Source organism: Staurois parvus, unplaced genomic scaffold, assembly GCF_062004578.1.
Source record: "Staurois parvus isolate SC_StPar_1 unplaced genomic scaffold, SC_StPar_1.0 ptg000068l, whole genome shotgun sequence".
Taxonomy (NCBI): Eukaryota; Metazoa; Chordata; class Amphibia; order Anura; family Ranidae; genus Staurois; species Staurois parvus.
In genome coordinates, this window is record NW_028317864.1 from 5,319,824 (window position 1) to 5,341,357 (window position 21,534).

At 43.2% G+C, this 21,534-nt stretch overlaps 1 protein-coding gene across 1 annotated transcript in view; it reads right to left on the minus strand.

Annotated features, from left to right (window-relative positions):
- The window catches only part of HMCN2 (hemicentin 2), a 331,848-nt gene extending 314,470 nt beyond the window's left edge, over positions 1-17,378 (minus strand). Inside the window, exon 1 of the mRNA XM_089669045.1 lies at positions 16,927-17,378. Within this exon, the coding sequence (XP_089525171.1) occupies positions 16,927-17,161 (235 nt within the window). The 5' untranslated portion in view covers positions 17,162-17,378. The remainder of the gene's footprint in view (positions 1-16,926) is intronic.
- Positions 17,379-21,534: the final 4,156 nt, after the last annotated feature.

The following is a 21,534-nucleotide window of genomic DNA, read 5'->3' on the forward strand; positions in this document are numbered from 1 at the left end:
AGAGGTTTCTGATGCCACGAGGTGGGGTTTCTGACACGTGACAGCTGTGATTGGTTGTCACAGCGGTCACATGATCAGAAAGCTCCCGATCACAAGTAGAGATCGGGAGCTTTCCATTAGTTATGCAAGCTCTCTGCACAGGTCTGTTTACATTCTGGTACTTATATATTTGGCCTCTCGGCGATAGGGCCCAACTGCTGAGAGAACGCATATATGCGTACCACCAGCTTGAAGAGGATCATCTTTAAAGCTACACTTCAGTCACATATGAAAATTAAACTTTGAAACGTGGAACAGAACCATTGAGATGTACTTCAGCTATAAAATCGAGGTACAGCTATAGTGCACTAGTCTCAATCTCACTAACCTGGTGATCTGAATCCCTTGCTTTTGATGAAGAACTTGAATTTCCAGGCATACCCACTGATGGTTCCTTGAGGTCACATACAGAAAGCCTGATGTGAAAAATGGCAGTACCAAGGAACTTCCCACATCCATCAGTCACATTCATACTTGCCTTGAAAGTTTGAATGTGATTGGAAATAGAGGAAACAGAGAGAGAGGAAGTTATACAGCACAGACTACAGGAAGTATACTCCCAGCAACCCTGTGAGGTTCTCTCAGGTTTCTTGCTGTATTGGATTACATAGAACTTATATTTAGGTGAATTTTCTGATATAGGCAGTTGCACAGTTTACTAAAACATAAGTAGCTAAATCCTTGCTTTTACTTGTCGTCTGGAAGGGCTCTTTACAGTTAAGTAACAGATCCTGAATGTGCTTCTGCTTCTAGCACCTGTGTGGACATACAGTCAGGTCCATAAATATTGGGACATCGACACAATTCTAACATTTTTGGCTCTATACACCACCACAATGGATTTGAAATGAAACAAACAAGATGTGCTTTAACTGCAGACTGTCAGCTTTAATTTGAGGGTATTTACATCCAAATCAGGTGAACGGTGTAGGAATTACAACAGTTTGCATATGTGCCTCCCACTTGTTAAGGGACCAAAAGTAAAGGGACAATTGGCTTCTCAGCTGTTCCATGGCCAGGTGTGTGTTATTCCCTCATTATCCCAATTACAATGAGCAGATAAAAGGTCCAGAGTTCATTTCAAGTGTGCTATTTGCATGTGGAATCTGTTGCTGTCAACTCTCAAGATGAGATCCAAAGAGCTGTCACTATCAGTGAAGCAAGCCATCACTAGGCTGAAAAAACAAAACAAACCCATCAGAGAGATAGCAAAAACATTAGGCGTGGCCAAAACAACTGTTTGGAACATTCTTAAAAAGAAGGAATGCACCAGTGAGCTAAGCAACACCAAAAGATCCGGAAGACCACGGAAAACAACTGTGGTGGATGACCGAAGAATTCTTTCCCTGGTGAAGAAAACGCCCTTCACAACAGTTGGCCAGATCAAGAACACTCTCCAGGAGGTAGGTGTATGTGTGTCAAAGTCAACAATCAAGAGAAGACTTCACCAGAGTGAATACAGAGGGTTCACCACAAGATGTAAACCATTGGTGAGCCTCAAAAACAGGAAGGCCAGATTAGAGTTTGCCAAACGACATCTAAAAAAGCCTTCACAGTTCTGGAACAACATCCTATGGACAGATGAGACCGACATCAACTTGTACCAGAGTGATGGGAAGAGAAGAGTATGGAGAAGGAAAGGAACTGCTCATGATCCTAAGCATACCACCTCATCAGTGAAGCATGGTGGTGGTAGTGTCATGGCGTGGGCATGTATGGCTGCCAATGCAACTGGTTCTCTTGTATTTATTGATGATGTGACTGCTGACAAAAGCAGCAGGATGGATTCTGAAGTGTTTCAGGCAATATTATCTGCTCATATTCAGCCAAATGCTTCAGAACTCATTGGACGCCGCTTCACAGTGCAGATGGACAATGACCCAAAGCATACTGCAAAAGCAACCAAAGAGTTTAAGGGAAAGAAGTGGAATGTTATGCAATGGCCAAGTCAATCACCTGACCTGAATCCGATTGAGCATGCATTTCACTTGCGGAAGACAAAACTGAAGGGAAAATGCCCCAAGAACAAGCAGGAACTGAAGACAGTTGCAGTAGAGGCCTGGCAGAGTATCACCAGGGATGAAACCCAGCGTCTGGTGATGTCTATGCGTTCCAGACTTCAGGCTGTAATTGACTGCAAAGGATTTGCAACCAAGTATTAAAAAGTGAAAGTTTGATTTATTATTATTATTCTGTCCCATTACTTTTGGTCCCTTAACAAGTGGGAGGCACATATGCAAACTGTTGTAATTCCTACACCGTTCACCTGATTTGGGTGTAAATACCCTCAAATTAAAGCTGACAGTCTGCAGTTAAAGCACATCTTGTTTGTTTCATTTCAAATCCATTGTGGTGGTGTATAGAGCCAAAAATGTTAGAATTGTGTTGATGTCCCAATATTTATGGACCTGACTGTATGTGGGGTTTCACTAAGCTTCCAAACTTCAATCAGTGGACCCTCTCTAGGGAAAGCGATGAAATTCAACTGGACAGTGCATTCTGTCCAGTTCTGTGGTCCAAGTGTTGGAAGCAATTCTTAAGATGAGTTAGTGGCTCCATACACACAATGGGAATCAGAGGGTCTTTGCTTTGTGTATGCATGAGTATTATTTAAATGGGATACTCTACAGTACCTTTAATATGTTAGCTCACTTCTACATACTTTGAGGGGCATTTACGAAGCCTGCAACAGCTGTGCATGGCAACTAATCAGCTTCTATCCTTCATTTTCAAAGCTTAAATGAACAAGCTGAACATAGAAGCTGCCATGAACATCTGCTTCACATTCTGTCTACTTCAGTTTTGATAAATTCCCCCCATTGTATTTATCTAAAAGATGCTGTAAGACTAGCCTACTACTCTGTACAGCGTAAATAAATGGAACGCTGGCTGTTTTTCATGACATGTACAATGTACTAAATGAACAAGATAATAGGGCATAGAATAAGCACATTCCAAAACTATTACAATAAAGTACATTTGAAAAAGTAGAAGCAAATGTCTGATTAGGAGCTTATCTCAACATGTAATTGCTAGGCCTGCAAAGCTGGCCATAACATTGGTAATTTTCCATCAATTTCAACCACTTTTGATCAAGCTGGAATCAAAATCCTGAGAAGTCAAGTGCAAAAATTGGTGGTTTTGATCATCGATTGAACTGGTAGAGGGTAGATTACTTGTGTTCAGGCAACCACTTTTAATTATCTGCTCAGTTCTTAGTTGATCTAAAAGTGGTTGAAGTTGCCATGTGTATGAGCAGCTCAAAGTCCTTTGACCCCCGGAGCAGACATTATAAAGTCAAGCATAGCATCAATCTTACATTTCCTTCTGTGTAATCTTTGATGTAAAATACGGGGAAAACCAGAGGCTGTGTCAGATGTGCTCCTAATATCTTAGGCAGGTCAGGGGCCTGGGAGCTACAACAGCAAAATCTCAACTCTTGGAGTGCTTGAAAGAAGCAATCATCAGCAGGGTGATTCCAGCTTCCAATTCATTCCAACTTTCTCCTTTTTTGGGTGGACTGAGCTTTTTAAACAAAATACCTAAATAAAACAAGCATTTCATTTCTGGTTGAAATGATCCTCTAAAATTATGTTTTCCAACCTAATTCCTCAAGTACCCCCCCCCCAACAGGTCATGTTTTGGGAATTTCCCTTAAAAAAAATAGCGGTCATAAATACCAAGCCATTGACATTGATTTAATGAACCTTTGCAAGGGAAAGGAAATCCTAAAAACATTACCTGTTGGGAGTACTTCAGGATTGAGGTTGGGAACCACTGCTCTAAAGGGGCTTGAGAAAGGAGCGCGCTTCCACCATTAGAAGCCAGCGCATGCTTCGAAACGCAGCTCATTGCATCTTGGTCACTGACGGCATCACGCCTACGCCAACGTTGCAGTTCAGCGTGCGTCCCAGCCGCATCTTTAGGAGTATGTGCATGCCGGCCGGCTCCACATCTGTCTCCCTCCTGAACCACGCTTCCTACCATTGAGACGCAGACGATACAGGCACCAGTGACAGCCGTTCCACATGGTGTTTCTACACCACAATACCCTACATGCTTTTATCACTCTATAAACATGGGAGTGTTCCTACTTTTTATTATATATTAAAGTGGTCTGCTGCACTTAGAGGAGCTTCTTCTTCTCTCCTTAACCCAGCAGCATTGCAGAGGGAGAGGCAGTCAAGAGAAACATGCTCCTCGATTTTTGTGGGTCACTGGAGAAGTGACCCAGTTAAATGCTGCCACCCCTTGTGACTCTGGTGGCCACCCTGACTTCTGAGAGGAAAATCTCACTTTTGAGGTTTCCAAGATATACAAGTCAGGAGCTGACCCAGCACACCAGGCACCACCTATTTAAAAAAAAAAAAAAAAATCACTTTTTGATGGATTGGACTGTTAAGGACCCTTGTAGAGTGGGCAATTTACAGCAAAAAGAATGATTCCTAATATCAGGACATAGCTAAAAAACAGAAAAGCTCCGGAAACCACCAGGCTGGTTTAGAATTATACAGGAGCCTCACGGCCTCCTTGTACATTCACTGTCTTTCTTCCGGCCTACTGTTTGGTCTATGTCGTTTTCATGTTTTAAACATATGGTTCAATTATTCCCAACATTGAGAATGGATTAATGTAATTATATTCCCAGCTGGATGATACAGCTGCCATCAGCATGTTTCACTTTTATGGAAAAGAATTACAATAGGCTGTCCTAGAAGACTGAAGTCGCACACACGGGACCTTATTGTGTAACAGTAGTCCTGTATGTGGTCACACAGTGAAACATTGACATTAATCGCCCCCCCACTAAATGGGGATACCAAATGAAAGTGTTCATCCACTGCTTCAAAGGGGGCAAATGTTCTGTTAAGGAATTCATCAATAAAAATGAGAGGAAATGTGGGGAAATATTAAACTACAGAAAGAGAGGTAGAGTCATGAAACAGCCTCTCAGAACAAGTCATAGAAACTAAACTTACAAATAAATCTATACTGTAGGAAATCTCCATCAGCACTTGAGCTAACTCCTTTCTTTTAAGAGGCAATTGACCAGACCTGCACAACACAGATATGGATAGAATAAAAACACCACAGTGGGCCAGGGTGTAGTATGTGCAATGATTTTTCTTCGTGCATGTGAACAATTAGAGTGAACAAATGTTTTGGCACAATAACATCAATGGATTTGTCGCCCCAAGCACAGCCACATCACACAACCCACATGGAAGAAAAATATATTTGAAATCTTTTAAAAATATTCTTCCCAAATATATTGACATATTTAAAATGCTACAATTTTGGCCACATTAAATATATTAAAAACAAATTTATATATATATATATATATGTGTGTGTGCTTGACCCCCTGGATGAGTCAGAGCACGGTGAGAGAGGCTCAGCACGACAGAAGGATTTTGGTGAAGAAAGTTGTGCTTTATTTACAAGGCTAGTGAACACAAGGTGCATATATTCAAAACAGCAAAAAAAAAAAAAAAGCGCCTTGCCACACTGAGCATCTAACTGCAAACACATGTTCCCATCTACCTGGATACAGCCTACTGCTGCACAGGGTGTTCACGGAGAGTGTCTCCAAGTCCAAGAAAACACAGATTTGCTCTCACCGCTGTGTTGTTTGGTTGCTCCCCAGTCTGTCCTGCACAGCAAACTGGTTCCAGGTTGGAGCAATCTTCCTAAGCAGCCTGGGAGTTTTATAGAGCCCAGAGCCCTTAACCTACTACAGCTGAGCTAATTACATCATCAGTGAGCCAAACAGGCTCACTACTACAGCTGAGCTAATTACATCAGTGGGGCCAAATAGGCTCACTACACAGCACAAAAGGTTCAATAGAGAAGATGGGACTTTCAGGGTGCCTGAACATGAATACAAGACATATTAAAAAAGTTATATACTGTAATTTTTATTTAATATTTTTGTAAAAAACACAAGAAAGGAAAAAATACAGAAACATAAAAACAAATTTCAGTACTAAGAGTAAAAACGCAGATTCAAACTTTGTTATGTAATTGTAGTTACTCCCTACATGTTTCGCCCTCACGGACAAAAGGAGAAAGTCAGTCAAAGCATGAACCTGGGACAAATATACCTCCCATCCTGGACACATCCCTTAGTTCTTCCTGTCACAAGATTATATATATATATATATATATATATATATATATATATATATATATATAAATCTAATTTATTTAAACATATTTTGAAATATATTGAATATGGCCAAAATTGTAGCATTTCAAATATGCCAATATATTTGGTAAGAATATTTTTAAAATATATTTCAAATATATCTTTCTTCTATATGGGAATGCACAGCATAACCCTTAAACCTCTCCAAATTGAAGTCCTTTTTTCTAAGATTTATATAACCTCTACTCTAAGCTCAATACTACGCATTTTCAAAACTAAATAAATATATTATTTGTACTTGGTACAATCCTGTTGAAGAAATTTCCACCATGAGGGGTTGAAATCCTTTTCAAGAGAGGGTGCAGAAATCATCCAATACTGTATACATGCAAAGTTATGTACCTCAAGGGGTGGAGCTACTGCATATTCAGCCTGTAAAAGGGGCCAAAGAGACAATATGGGTGCATTCAGGTGGTGCAGAATTGAACCACAAGGTTACCTGCATGGTAAGGATGGGGCATCCTTTTCATTGCAATTGCTTCTGTAGATAAACCCTAATAAAAAATACCAAAAGTGAACTTGTGCTTTGACCTTGCTTGCCCCCACAGCTGTTATACTGAACTTCTATACACTCCTCAACTGCATTACTCTCCCCTGGAGGAAAGTCACATGAATCCATTTGCAGCTTACATAAAACTTGAAGACTTTTACCATTCTCTCACATTACAGACTTTGAGTGGTAATTAGCTGCCCAAGCATCCACGATGCATTTTGAGAGGAAGGAATCAGATGCTTTCCATACTCCAAAGTACCATTTCTCAGGTGAACAGAAGGAGTAGTGGGGCTAAATGGTAAGGGTGCCCAGGGGCGGACTTACCATTTGGAAACTCGGGCACTGCCCGAGGGCCCGGGGTCAGTAGGGGGCCCCATGAGATGCCCCTGGTACTTTTTTCATAGGCCTTTTTGAGTTTGGGCAAGGACACAGGAGCCCCATGATCCCCTATTGCCCGGGGGCCCTGTGAGTTGTCAGTCCGCCCCTGAGGGTGCCTAAACAGCAATGCGGGAATTTGCAATTAATGGATCCTGTCCCTTTAGCCATGAGCTAAGGTTCACTTTAAGGGTACATAAACCAGGGAATCACGGTTCACTTTCCAATTCACTGGTCTACATTTGAGTTTGTGTACTTCACACCCATTCTCTGTGTGCCATAGGTGTCAAACTCTGACATTCATAACTAGCAGTAATCACAACTGTTGAAACATGTGGTGTTATGCAAATCATCTTAATGCTAATAATCCTGTTCTCCAGAAATGAATATTGGGAGAATATTGTGTCCAAAACATTACCACTGTGTGAAAGTGTGTGCCAAGTGTGTGGCTGGATTACCAATGTGAAGTATGGGTTCCATGTCTTGCCTACTAATTCCCACTAGACATAACTCCAGGACACAGTATGGCCACCTCTATGGTCCATACATGACAAGCCAACAAAAAGGCTAAAATGTCTCTATATGGACCCCGTGACCCCAAAACGAACAATGGTATTTTTGGTATTTTTCAGGCATTATCAGCTATGCACAAGAGGAATTTCTTATCGGCTGGTTCTGGTTTTTAAAAACTGAATTTATAGCCCTGTGCTCCGCAGTAAATGTAAAAATCTGGAGGTCAGGAGACCTTGCTATCTCAGCTGTTTCTGGAAAAACTCCTACAACACAGGCCAGGTGTTAAATTATAATGATAGCATCTACAGCTCGCAAACTGCCAGGTTTATGGCGTGTACAGGCCTCCATATGCTGCACAGTGACATTTATATTCCAAATATGACCAACATTTGCCCATCCTCCAGCCCACAAAAGCCCTGTAGTCACTGTGTTGGTGTCTTTATATCCTTATTATTTTTTTCTGCCGAATTTTTGAACTTATACAGCGTTTGGATTACAATGGATACACAAAAGGAAATTCCTTATTATCATGGACCAAAGCCATTTTACGATACAGTAAAAGGCCAGACTTAAGGTCACCAAGTTGGGATCCTGCCACATTTCTACAGCATTTAAAGGGGAATTTCAAGAAAACTAAAAGTCCAACGATTGAGTCAGATTCTACCATCTGGTACCTTGCAGAACTCCCATCTTTCATGGCCTCTAAACAAGCACAGCTAAGACTCTTATCATAATGCTATTGTGCCTTGCATATATATTGTAGACCAGTATTTCGTAGGTTAGCCCTCAGTGGCCACTAAAAGGTCATGTTTTACAATTTCTTCAGGAAAATATTCAGAGTGCTTAAAGCGGAACTTCACTCTCTCAACATTGACTATTTTTATTCCTTATGCTGATAACATTAGTAAATAGAAACCTATATCATATTTACTTGTTTTACACTTTATTACATTTCTTTAGTTACTTTCTGGTTTCCAGGCCTAGGCAAATTATGTCATACATCCCAGGTGCCTTTAGGAGGGGAGGAGGGGGGTTTATCAGCTAAGCACACCCTCCTGCATGCATGAGCTAAGGGCAGATGCATTCCAGGAAGTAAATACTACATGAATAATCTGCCCTTACTGGAGATGCTCCGGCCAAAGATGCTAGGGGGTGTTTCTCAAAGTGATTTCTCAGCAAAATAAAGCATGGAGACCATGGATGGAGGGAGGAGTTGGTTTTTGAATATTAAAAATGAATAAAATAGTGTTTTAGGTTTGTCTTGCTCAGGTACAATGTAGTTCCACTTTAAGGATAGCTGAAAATATTTTTAAAAATTCGATCTGGTATCATGGAGCTCTATGCTGCCTTGCTGGATATACAGCATAAGAACTTGGTATGTTCAGTAACCCTACCCTCTGCTGCCTGCCTGTGGGTGAGGGTAATTGTGAGGAGGACCTTTTAAAAGGGAACAGGCAACAAAATGTCTTCTGTTTGTAATAATCAGTATTCTTCCTCCAAAGCTCAGTTCTATACAAGACACTTATGTATATCATTCTTATTCAGGACATTAGTGCAGAGCTTATATACTAGAGACTGCAAGAGGCGTGCATCCTTAAACTTGGTTTCTATTATGCCCAGTAGGTGGTGTCTTGCCATCATGGGAATGGAGTTCCTCAGCAGCCTCTGTAGGTGTCACTAGGGGAGCAGCAGTCTGATTGGACACTGCAAACCCCACTGACCTTCCGCGGCCATCTTGGTTGGAGCAGTGCTAATCAATAACCATGTTCTGCAGGTTGTGGTGAGCATTTTCCAAGTGGATAGTGTGAGGACAGGAACCTGCTCTGTCAGGGAGAGAAATTAGTGTTGGGGATACAACAGCATGTACTATATAGTATTGTGTGTTAATATCACTCGACCAGTAGATGGCACTGTACACTAAGGTTACCAGTTGTGCATATGTGTAAAACTTGTTGGTTCTCTCTCTTCTTCTCCCTCTCCTCAAAACCAAGAGGTCTGCTGTTACACATTACTGAAGTGTTTTGTATGTTTGCAACTTAAGCCACACAAGTAAACCAAGTTCTGCCTCATCACAAGCTACCAGTGTCTTCTCTAACACATAACCAACAATTAGAGCATTAATGAAAGGTTCCAATGTGAGGAGGGAGAGTGTAAGGATACCAACATACACCCACCAGACGTCTTACCAGTGCCATCACCCTGCCAGTCAACCACTCCACCAGTAGAGGCTGTCCTGCTAAAGTAGGCCCTGTATATGTTTTGACTACTGTACCTAAAGACATGCCCAACTCTGTAGCCATGTTCTAGTGCCAGGATATTCCAATTCAAGGAGGCTTATCTGCACTTTTATATCCACGTGTGCCAGAAAGAACCGTACCAGTACTGTGTTGAGAACTGTTGTCTCTCCTGTTACTGCAATAGTTGTTGAGCCTTTACTGCACCTGTCCTCAAGAGAGATCCTACTAGTGTTACCAGATGTGTTCTGCAAGCATCCTTACTATTTCTGAAACCTGGGTATTTTAAAGTACAAGATCTGTCAACTCTCTTGTGGACTTTCTGTGTATTACTTCATTACTTTGGGTACCCAACTACTGGCTCTGTCCACATACCCACGAGTCTTATTGAAGGTGAACTTCTCAAAAGAACAGTGTCCTTGCAGAGGCACCAGACCAATTAGCTGGAACAATGGTAATCATACTCTCCCTGGACACTCTCCATCAGAAATATGTTTTTAATGCTAAACCTATCTTTCCCACACAAATGGGCCTCTGTCTCTACCTCAAACCACAATACAGGCACTAAATTGACACAGCAGAGGCTATACATAATATCTCTGTCTTAAAGATGGCTGCCAAGGAGACCTAGCCTTTCCCAAGAGGGAGCCCAGAATCCATGTCGAGGTTATGCCTGGTTCCCCCCAGAAAAAAACAAAACAGAAAAACCTCCTCTGCAAAACAATTCCAGCCCAGAGGATATACCTGTACAACCTTGGCAGCAAGAGGTTATGGATGCAGCTGCAGCCATGATCCTGGTATTAATCTTTACAGCCAGCGACTGGCTTTATGATATAAGTGGTTCAAGCAGCTCTACAGCCACTGGATCACTTTTCCAGGGCATAAAGGCCTGGCTCTACCTCCCTATTGGGGAACCCAGGAACACTGCTGCGGTTGGGTTGGCTAAGAACAGAGGAGAAGGAGGAACATCCATGCCTGCCCCTTCTCTGTGACGAATGAAGCTAGAAGCGCTGTGGATTCTGGCACTTCTGGTTACGGCTTTTTATTCACTAGCCAGTGAGGAAGCCAACCATCCAGTCTAGGGTTTGATTGGCTGCCTAGCAGGGCAGAGGAGAAATCAAGGGTCTAATAGACCCCACATTTCTCAATAAAAATATGTCACTGCTCCAGCTTTTACAAAGGATGTTGTTCATCCCTTGTAATAACAAAGTTAAATAAAAAAAATAGAGTGAAAAATCAACTTAAATAAAAGAAATAACATTTTTAAAAAATGTAAAGCCCCATGTCGGCCAATAGAACTTAATGAAATGTCACTGTGTGACATTTCAATACAGTCTGATTTAAAAAAAAGTGAACAGTATGATGTGCCACAGTAGGCACATCTGCACAGCAGTTATTTCAGCATGGCAGCACAGTGGCTAAATGATTAGCACTTCCACCTGGCAGTACTAGGGTTGTTGGTTCGAATCCCAGCTACGACACCTCCTGTCTGGAGTTTGCATGTTCTCCTTGTGCCTGCATGGGCTTCCTCTGGGTACTCCAGTTTCCCCCTACACTCCAAAGACATGCTGGTAGGTTAATTGGATCCTGTCTAAATTGTCCCTAGTATGTGTATGAATGTAAGTTAGGGACCTTAGATTGTACGCCCCTTGAGGGTTAGGGACTGATGTGAATGTACAATATATATGTAAAAGGACAGTGCTATATAAGTACCTGTAATAAATAACTAAAAAATAAATTGCACCGCATACCACCCACTGTGTTGTAATACAGCAGCTGCTGTGAATGGAGAGTAAAGGTTCCCATTTCTGTACTAATGGTTGCTTGCCGAGATGTCTGGAATCATTTTTTGTCGATCATACTGAACAAACTCTGTTAAACTTTCTAGAGTCAAAAATTCCACAAAGATGTGTTCCAGTGATGGCTGCCTGACTACGACCATTGTCATCATTGAGCATGCCTGCACAAAAGAGTGCACTTCCACTAATAATTTCCACTGGAATACTCGACGGATAGGGACAAAGTGCTGTCACTCTAACATGGCAGGACCACCAGGCAATATATTAATGAAATCTTTTGATTTAAAGTTGAAAAATCCTTTGGAAATGATATTAGCATGGTATATGAGACATCAGTGATTGCGTTTGCATCTTCCAGGCTGGCCAGTCAATGGGTACCAACAGTGATGTGTATTCTAATGAAGGATCTAGAGTCAATATTGTGTCCTCTCAGCAGTGACACTTTGATGCAGGCATTGTTCAAACACCAGCATCCTCCAGCTCACACAGATAAAGAGACTACCACAGCTATTCAAAGAGAAGGTGTTAAAAGGAACAAACACTGGGTGACAACACACACAACAATGAATGGGCAGCTTTTGATCTCTACAAACTAGATCACACTGAGATGCTAGAACATCTCAGAGCATGCTGTTTCTTTTGTGAATACAGATCTGGCCTTGTACCACTGTTACTCATTACCTATGTGGGAAGACAGATGTGTCTTTGTGTGGCGCACTAATTCCCATTCATGTATATTGGTCTGATTGCGTTTAAAGTAGATTGACACCTTTTTAGAAGATTTGCTATAGCAAGGCAAGGCAGTAAAACAATAATGTTTGGAAATAGGAAGGTTTATCTATATTCTTTATTTTTGCTTGTAGGGCATCTTAAAGTATCTAATGCACTCCGCAGGAAGACCTGACACTCTTTTGTGTTGTACAGACAGCTGTGGACACACCCTCATTGCAACAGCAAAATCGGAGCCTTTATGGGCACTTCAAAGGCCTGTACAAGCCAAACATAACACAATACACAATGACAGCTGTGTGCAAAATTCATCTCCATCTTCAATATAGAGGGATTTATTTAGGCCTCATTCAAACCTGTGGCAGCCCCAATGAAAAGTGATCAGTTGTGTATTGCTTTTCAGAGGGCATTTGGCAGGTGATACTGTATGGTGCCTCTGCGTCCGCCTGATTTAACCATGAAATAGGTAAACTACTGCGCCACAACCACATGCATTAGGGTGCAGCCCTATTCAGATGAATGCATCACGTTTGGTGATATTACTGGTTAACATTTTTGCCAAGGCATATTAACACCACTTTAGGCAGGTGGTTGGTAAAACTGCCTGCTTTTATCACCCCCTTGGCTGACCATGTGAACCACCTTAGGCTCGGTTCACGCTATGAATCCGATAGGAATGTGTCGCGCATTCCTGTTCGATTCACATATGATTCAGTTCGGTGCAATTTGAGCCCAGGTTCACATTTACATGGTGCAGGAAACGCAGCGATCCGTGTGCGTTACCCACACCGCATTGCAATTTATTTCAGGTACTTAAATAGTGCCATCAATTTACGCAGCACTTTACACATATGTTGTACATTCGCATCAGTCCCTAACCCTCAAGGGGTGTACAATCTAAGATTCCTAACTCACATTCATATACTAAGGCCAATTTAGACAGGATCCAATTAACCTACCAGCATGTCTTTTGGAGTGTTGAGGAAACCGGAGTACCCGGATGAAACCCACGCAGGCACAGGGAGAACATGCAAACTCCAGGCAGGAGGTGCCGTGGTTGGGATTCAAACCAACGACCCCAGTACTGCCAGGCGGAAGTGTTAACCATTTAGCCACTGTGCTGCCCAGCAATGTGTTCTGCGATCTGCAGGTGTCAATTGAAAGTTAACGACACCCCAAAAGCAGGTCGCAAAGGCAGCAAATTTGCCTGAACCGGATCTCGTGGGTATAAAACAACCATGCGATACAGTTCCAGTGGGCCGAAAAACAAGCTGCCTGCATTATTTTGGTGCGGGTGCAAAAGAGATTTGAGCCATTCATAATGAATAGGCTCAAATCGCAACTCACAGAATGGCATGTGAGTTGCACATAGTGTGAACCTAGGCTGAGTCCATTCATTTTGCATGGGGCTCAAATCGCACTGCATGCCCTACTTTTGGAAAAGCACTGCAACTGGATTGCATGTTACATTTATACCATGCAATAATGGTGCAAGAAAGCGCACTAAGTTTGTGCTTGGGGTGTTAACTTAACCCTGACACCCATTACTGCAACTCCAGTGCATGTTGAATGCAGTGCTAGAAACGCCCACGGATCATGGGTTTCCTGCACTACATTCTAGTGTAAACCTAGCTTCACTTATATCTCAGATATGGGGGGGTACTTCAGTCCAAAATAATGCAGTATGTATACATATTTGTCATTTGTAAAACGCAGCTTTTAGGCCTTTTACACACGGCACAAAAAAAAGAAAAAAGTGCATTGTGGCGTGTAGCTTTTTTTATTTTTGAAAGTGAATGAAGAATAATTTTCCGTATATATACGCTCACACACTTTTACGTGCATGTATACATGAAGCCTTTATGGAACATAACTTGTGCTTTTTACTCAGGTTCTGCATACTATTATTATTATACAGGATTTATATAGCGCCAACAGTTTGCTCAGCGCTTTACAATATAACGAGAGACAATACAGCAACAATACAGTTCAATACAAGAGGGATAGGAGGGCCCTGATCCTTGGAGCTTACAATCTAGGAGATAAAAGGCAGCAATTAAGTGGCCATATGTTGATCATGAGTTATGTAAACTGAGAGGAAAACATTCAGAATAGGGATTTTCCAAGGTACCGAAAGTATCAATCACATAGAATTACATTAGCTTGTTGAATGCAGATACACCCAAAAATGCAGATGTTACTATTTAATAAGCAGCAGAGCATAGGCTTGAATTAGCTCCATAGGAATGAATGGGATTTCTGCTTGATATGCGTTTTTTCATGCAGTGAAATTAATGCAGGAAAACAGACAAGTGTGAATGAATGATTAAAAATTAAAGAAATCAGAACAGTTTTTTAATCTACACAATTGCTTTTCGCATATGAGAACCCTGAACATGAGACTGCTACTCCTGCTCATTGTAGCTTTAAGGGGCCTGAACACATCATTTGCATTGACATGCATTGGGCAGCATTGCCTAGTGCAGTCCCAGCCAGGGGTGGACTGACCATTGGGAAACTCGGGCACTGCCTGAGGGCCCGGGGTCAGTAGGGGGCCCCATGAGATGCCCCTGATACCTTTTTCATAGACTTTTTTGAGTTTGGGCAAGGACACAGGGGCCCCATGATCCCCTATTACCTGGGGGGCCCCATGAGTTGTCAGTCTGCCCCTGGTCCCAGCATAAAGATAAATTAATTGACTGGTTTTCTATGGTCAGGGTTCACACCACTGCATGCAGTAGTTTGTTTTCAGTGCAGTGGGCTATGGTGGAAACCACTACATCCCAACACTGCTGTGTGAAGAAAAGTTGATTAAATGTTACCTGTGACATTTCAATAAAGTTCTAACAAAAAATAAGAAAATAGTTTGATGCGCCAGGATCGGCACTTTGGCACCGTGTCCTCCCAGCACACACCAGCAGCTGTGCATTCAGCACAGCTGCTGGTGTGAATCAGCCCTTAAATTGTATTGCATCTGTATGTTTATCAGACATGCTTGAATCTCTTATGTAGCATAGGTTCACACTTGTCCACAGTTTGCAGGCTGGTTGCGGGTGCAAGAATTGAAGCCGTTCCTGCACCTGGAACCACCCACAGCCAAATCGCACTGCTCTCAAGATAAGTGTGGGCTGCTATTCATTCTGGGCAGCACAGTGGCTAAATGGTTAGCACTTCCGCCTGGCAGTACTAGAGTCGTTGGTTCAAATCTTGACCATGGCACCACCTGCCTGGAGTTTTCATATTCTGCCTGTGTGGGTTTCCTCTGGGTACTCCGGTTTCCTTCCACTCTCCAAAGACATGCTGGTAGGTGAATTGGCTCCTGTCTAAATTGGTCCTAGTATGTGTATGTATGAATGTAAGTTAGGGACCTTAGATTGTACGCCCCTTGAGGGTTAGGGACTGAAGTGAATGTACAATATATGTAAAAAGCATTGCGTAAATTGATGGCGCTATATAAGTACCTGAAATAAAATAAATAAATAATTCTGAATGGCACCCCACACATCTCAACCCACGGTGCAGGAACCACAGGGAAATCACACGGTCAAACGAACCATGCAATTTTCTTGCCGGCTGCGTTTTTAAAAAGGTGCATGCACGGGTGGGCACAGCAGCCCATTCAAATTAATAGGCTGTTGTGCCTGAGCAAACACAGGCCGCACAGCCCGCAATAGCATGAACCTAGGCTAATGCATATCTATCCTCTTTTACATGAAATGGTTCCACTTGCATTGTTTATGAAGTATTCAAAATATTTTTGGGAGTAAAAATAATTACAATCTTTTTTAAATATATAAAGTTTTGTGTTTGTGGTTTTTTTTTCCTTGCATGGGATTGGAAATGTGCATTTTTCTTTTAAAGTTTTTTTTTTTTTAAACTATTTTATGTGGTTCTTGATTAAATAATATACAGATGTGTAGTCAAGTGTGCAAGAATGTATATATGCCTATAACAGGCTCCCCTGATAGCACTTCACTGCCGGAGATTAGTGGGGGGGTGGCATTTTTTGGCAACAAATATTCCTTTATTCAGCCAAATAAAACCACATTAGCGAATTAACTGCTTGACTGCCATTGCTGACCCAACCACAAACATGGGCTGATTGATTCAAAGAAAAAAAAAAAAGTTTAATAAAACTTTATAAAAAGTTTTAAAACCCTAAATAACTACGTAAATGACAATATTTACAGTACCTATTGTTAGGGAGAGATGTATATTATCCAAGCTCTAAAATATACAAGTGGTGTTTGTCACTGGAATGTAAATAATATGTGAGTTCAGAGGTCCAAGAATTTTAGCCCTTTGTTTAATGAGGGAAGTCTGGGCTTAAAGGATATGACCTATATGTATGTGCTGTTCACAGATCATAAATCAGGCAACGCAAGACAAAAAGGTTTTCATTGAAATTGTAAACTCTTGGGTTAGGGAATACTATCTTAATGCTAGTCAGGCACTCTGGGACTTGTAGTTCCACAACTGTCATTTTTTTTTCAAGCCTGGTCTACAAGTCGACCCAAAACAGCCCCTCTTGCTTACCTGGATCGTGGAAAGGGACCAGAACATAGCTGCTGATGGATTTGGTCCTTCGGGTCAAGGTGCGCTCCAAGATGCGGTTGGCGCCTTCGATCACCTGTCTGAGGTCATCGTACATGGAACCGGTGACGTCAAACACGAAGGCTAGTGATGGGGCGACGATATCCTGGGGTCCGCTGTAGCCCACCTGGGCCAGCAGAAGAGGAAGCAGTAAAAGTCTCAGGTCCCCTGTAGCCATTCCCAGAAAAGAAAGAAGTGATGGCCAGAGGTGGTGGAGAGGAAGAGGGCTCTCCGCAGGCTGCTGTCCTTATCTGTACTCAGGATGGGCTATTGCTGAGGCTGCAGTCTACATGTCCCTGTGTTCCTGCTTGTCCAATGCTTTCCCTGGCAGCCTCGGCTAAGGCTTTATAGGAGAAACCTGCCCCCACTCCTTCTCACAAAGTTTTGGGAGGAGAAGGCTCTGCCCCTCACAGCAAACAAAGAGAGCCCTCCCTGCCTCCTGCACAGCACTAGCCCAGGATAAGCCAAGTCTCTGGATACCTGAGAGGGAGGAAAGGAGAGAGGAACCCTCCCCATCTGAATAGAGCATCCCAGAGCTGATACAGATTATCCAAGAAGGCAGTGCAAAGACTGCCGATGATGTGCAAAGCCCATCAACCCACAGCCAAGGCCTGGAAACTCTCCAGCTGGCCATACACAGCACAATCTGATTGTACAGTCTACTACGTTTAGGTTCAAATGTACTGAAATTAAAATATTGTATGTCGGCCATCAACTGATCAATCCCACCCCCAACCTGACATCCTGGCGAGAAGGCTGGGTCGTAGAGAGATACCCCATGGGGGAGATCACAGGCATCTCTAAAATCAGTACTGCTCAGGGGCGGACTGACCATTTGGAAACTCGGGCACTGCCCGAGGGCCTGGGGTCAGTAGGGGCCCCATGAGATGCCCCTGGTGCCTTTTTCATAGGCTTTTTGAGTTTGGGAAAGGACACAGGGGCCTCATGGTCCCCTATTGCCCGAGGGCCCCATGAGATGCCCCTGGTACCTTTTTCATAGGCTTTTTGAGTTTGGGCAAGGACACAGGGGCCCCATGATCCCCTATTGCCCGGGGGTCCCAGAAGGGGGCCCCATGAGATGCCCCTGGTACCTTTTTCATAGGCTTTTTGAGTTTGAGAAAGGACACAGGGGCCCCATGATCCCCTATTGCCCAGGGGTCCCAGAAGGGGGCCCCATGAGATGCCCCTGGTACCTTTTTCATAGGCTTTTTGAGTTTGGGCAAGGACACAGGGGCCCCATGTTCCGCTATTGCCAGGGGGCCCCATGAGTTGTCAGTTCGCCCCTGGTACTGCTCATTATTGTTTAGGAAGGTTTCACCAACTTGTTTGAGCGTTGTATTGCCCGTGGTTCCCGTATGGCCTGCACTGTACCAACGTTGTGGCCCAGAGATGTCCACACTCTAAGGCTGGCCATACATTATACAATTTTCTTGAGATTTTTGGTTTAGATTTACCAAAAACCATATAATAGGAGGTCAAACCTAACAACACTTTCAATTGTATCCAATTAGGCAGGCCCTTGCACTACATAGTTGAAGGTAAATCTAAAGGAAACTGGGCAGAAAGTGGACAGAAAGTTGTATAGTGTATGGCCAGCCTTATGGTAACTAGAGGCAGAAAGGTAAGCAAGTCAGCACTGTAAAGCTGGCCATACACTATTAGATTTTGTTTTTAATAGTGTATGGCCGTTCTGGGGGCTGGACATAAAAGATCGAACAGATTCCTCCATCCACGCTATTGTATTTTGACAGCAAGCCTCTCCATCTGTCAAAATACCCAAACAGCAGCTGCATCTGATTGGATGCAGATGCTGTTCGGTCCACAATTTTCTGCCCAGGTCCTTCAATTTTTCAATCAAGGGATGTTGGGGTAGGAGGCAGTCGACGGGGCCACTGACTGAGCTTTAGGCTGGTCATACATGAGGAAATTTCATCTGTTTCCTAAGGAAGTGGACAAAATTCGATCAGTGGATGGCAAGCTCAGCACCAGTCCACTTGACATCCTTCGACTGAAAAATTGAAGGAGCAGAGTGGAAAACTGTCAGCCAAAACAGTGGCTGCAGGTACTGGTCGGGTACAATAGCTGAGGCAGGAAATTCATGCATCTACGTTTTAGGGTCATCATACATATTTCAATTTGACTGTAAAATCTTTGTACAGTCAACTTTAGATGTATTAAAACTATGTACTAGGAGAGCCTAGCTAAACTATCCATTCAATCTATATCCAGACAGGCCCTTGCACTACATATGTAGTTGCTGGCAGATCTAAAGGAATCGTACAATCAGATTGTAATGTGTGTGGTGAGTTTTAAGGTGGATACGAACTAGAAGTTTTTTTTTCCAGCGCTCAGAAAAAAAAAAAAATGGAGAGATCGCTGTACTAACACAAGCGATGTTGGTGCGATGATCTCCCTTGCTGTGCTGCCCCGACAGAACACAGTGATCAGCGCTCGCAGACATGGGCTGCCAGAGCTGATCGGATGCAGGTCAGATACTGGTTTTCCAGCATGCCCATTCAACAAAAGCCAGTTGTGAGACCAGCTACTGTAGAACAGTCAGCCATCTTCCTGCCAAACCGGACGATTTCGGCCATGCGTACAATGCTTTGGAGTTTTTTAGCCCCCAGGCTGTAGGTGTTTTAGTGTGTATCAATTAGGGAATATTGGGGGGGGGGGGTTAAAGTTTGCCTTTTTCTACAAATAGCCATTTCTGGCTCCCTTTGGTGCCTGGTCATGTGACCACATTCAGCAGCATGGATGGCAGGGAAGGTTAGCATCAGGGGCGGACTGAAAACTCATGGGACCCCCTTTGTCCTCACCCACAATCAAACCACACCCAAAAAAGCCTATGAAAAAGGTACCAGGGGCATCTCATGGGGCCCCCTACTGACCCAGGGCCCTCGGGCAATGCCTGAGTTCCCAAATGGTCAGTCCGCCCCTGGTTAGCATGTGCCTTTTTCTTTACATGTATAGCATGTCAGGGCATTTTTATGTCAAGATAGGGTAGGCTGAAAGCTGGCTTCACTCCTATACATTGCAGCATTGTGTACCTTAGAGCTGTGCATGGTGCCGTAATACACGTGTACTAATGCACTGCACCACACTGCCTATATGAGAATGGGGCCTTAAAGAATCCTGACACAAGATAAATATAAATATGCCGGCTGTCATTGCAGATGTCTCCTTTTTAAAATGCTCATCATTGCCTGAAAAAATTCTGTCACCAATTAAAAAAAAAAACATTTTACATTGCAATGTGAAAACTAGGAATTTGCCAGCAAATCTGACCGCCTCAGAAGAGTTCATTTCCTAGCTCAACCCCCTCCCTCCACATCATAGCCCTCTCCTCTTCTTGGAGTGTCTACTGTCTGTGCTGGTCCAGCTCCTCTACTCCTCCCTTCACCTTACATACTTCCTCTCCCTTATATAACCTTTTATGCAGCAGCCAGGTGAGGAGATATACACTATATTGCCAAATTATTGGGACACCCTGCCAAATCATTGGATTCAGGTATTCCAATCACCTCCATGGCCACGAGTGTATACAGTAAAGCACCTAGGCATGCAGACTGCTTCTACAAACATTTGTGAAAGAATGGGTCGCTCTCAGGAGCTCAGTGAATTCAAGCGTGGTACCGTGATAGGTTGCCACCTGTGCAATAAGTCCATCTGTGAAATTTCCTTTCTGCTAAATATTCCACGGTCACCTGTTAGTGGGATTATAACAAAGTGGAAGCAACTGGAAACAACAGCAACACAGTCATGAAGTGGTAGGCCGCGTAAAATGACAGAGTGGGGTCAGCGCATACTGAAGTGCGCAGAAGTCGCCAACTGTATGCAGAGTCAATAGCGAAAGACCTCCAGACGTCGTGTGGCCTTCAGATTAGCACAACAACAGTGCGTAGAGAGCTTCATGGAATGGGTTTCCATGGCCGAGCAGCTGCATCCAAGCCTTACATCAAGTGCAACGCAAAGCGTCGGATGCAGTGGTGTAAAGCACGCCGCCACTGAACTCTAGAGCAGTGGAGACGTGTTCTCTGGAGTGACGAATCACGCTTCTCTGTCTGGCAATCCGATGGACGCTTCTGGGTTTGGCGGTCACCAGGAGAACAGTACTTGCCTGACTGCATTGTGCCAAGTGGAGGGGTGATTATGGTGTGGGTTTTTTTTTCAAGGGTTGGGCTTGGCCCCTTAGTTCCAGTGAAGGGAACTCTTAAGGCGTCAGCACACCAAGACATTTTGGACAATGTCATGCTCATAACTTTGTGGGAACAGTCTGGAGATGGCTCCTTCCTGTTCCAACATGGCTGCACACCAGTGCACAAAGCAAGGTCCATAAAGACATGGATGAGTGAGTTTGGGGTGGAGGAACTTGACTGGCCCACACAGAGTCCTGACCTCAACCTGATAAAACACCTTTGGGATAAATTAGAACAGAGAGTGCGAGCCAGGCCTTCTCATCCGACATCAGTGCCTGACCTCACAAATGAGCTTCTGAAAGAATGGTCAAACATTCCCATAGACACCCTCCTAAACCTTGTGGACAGCCTT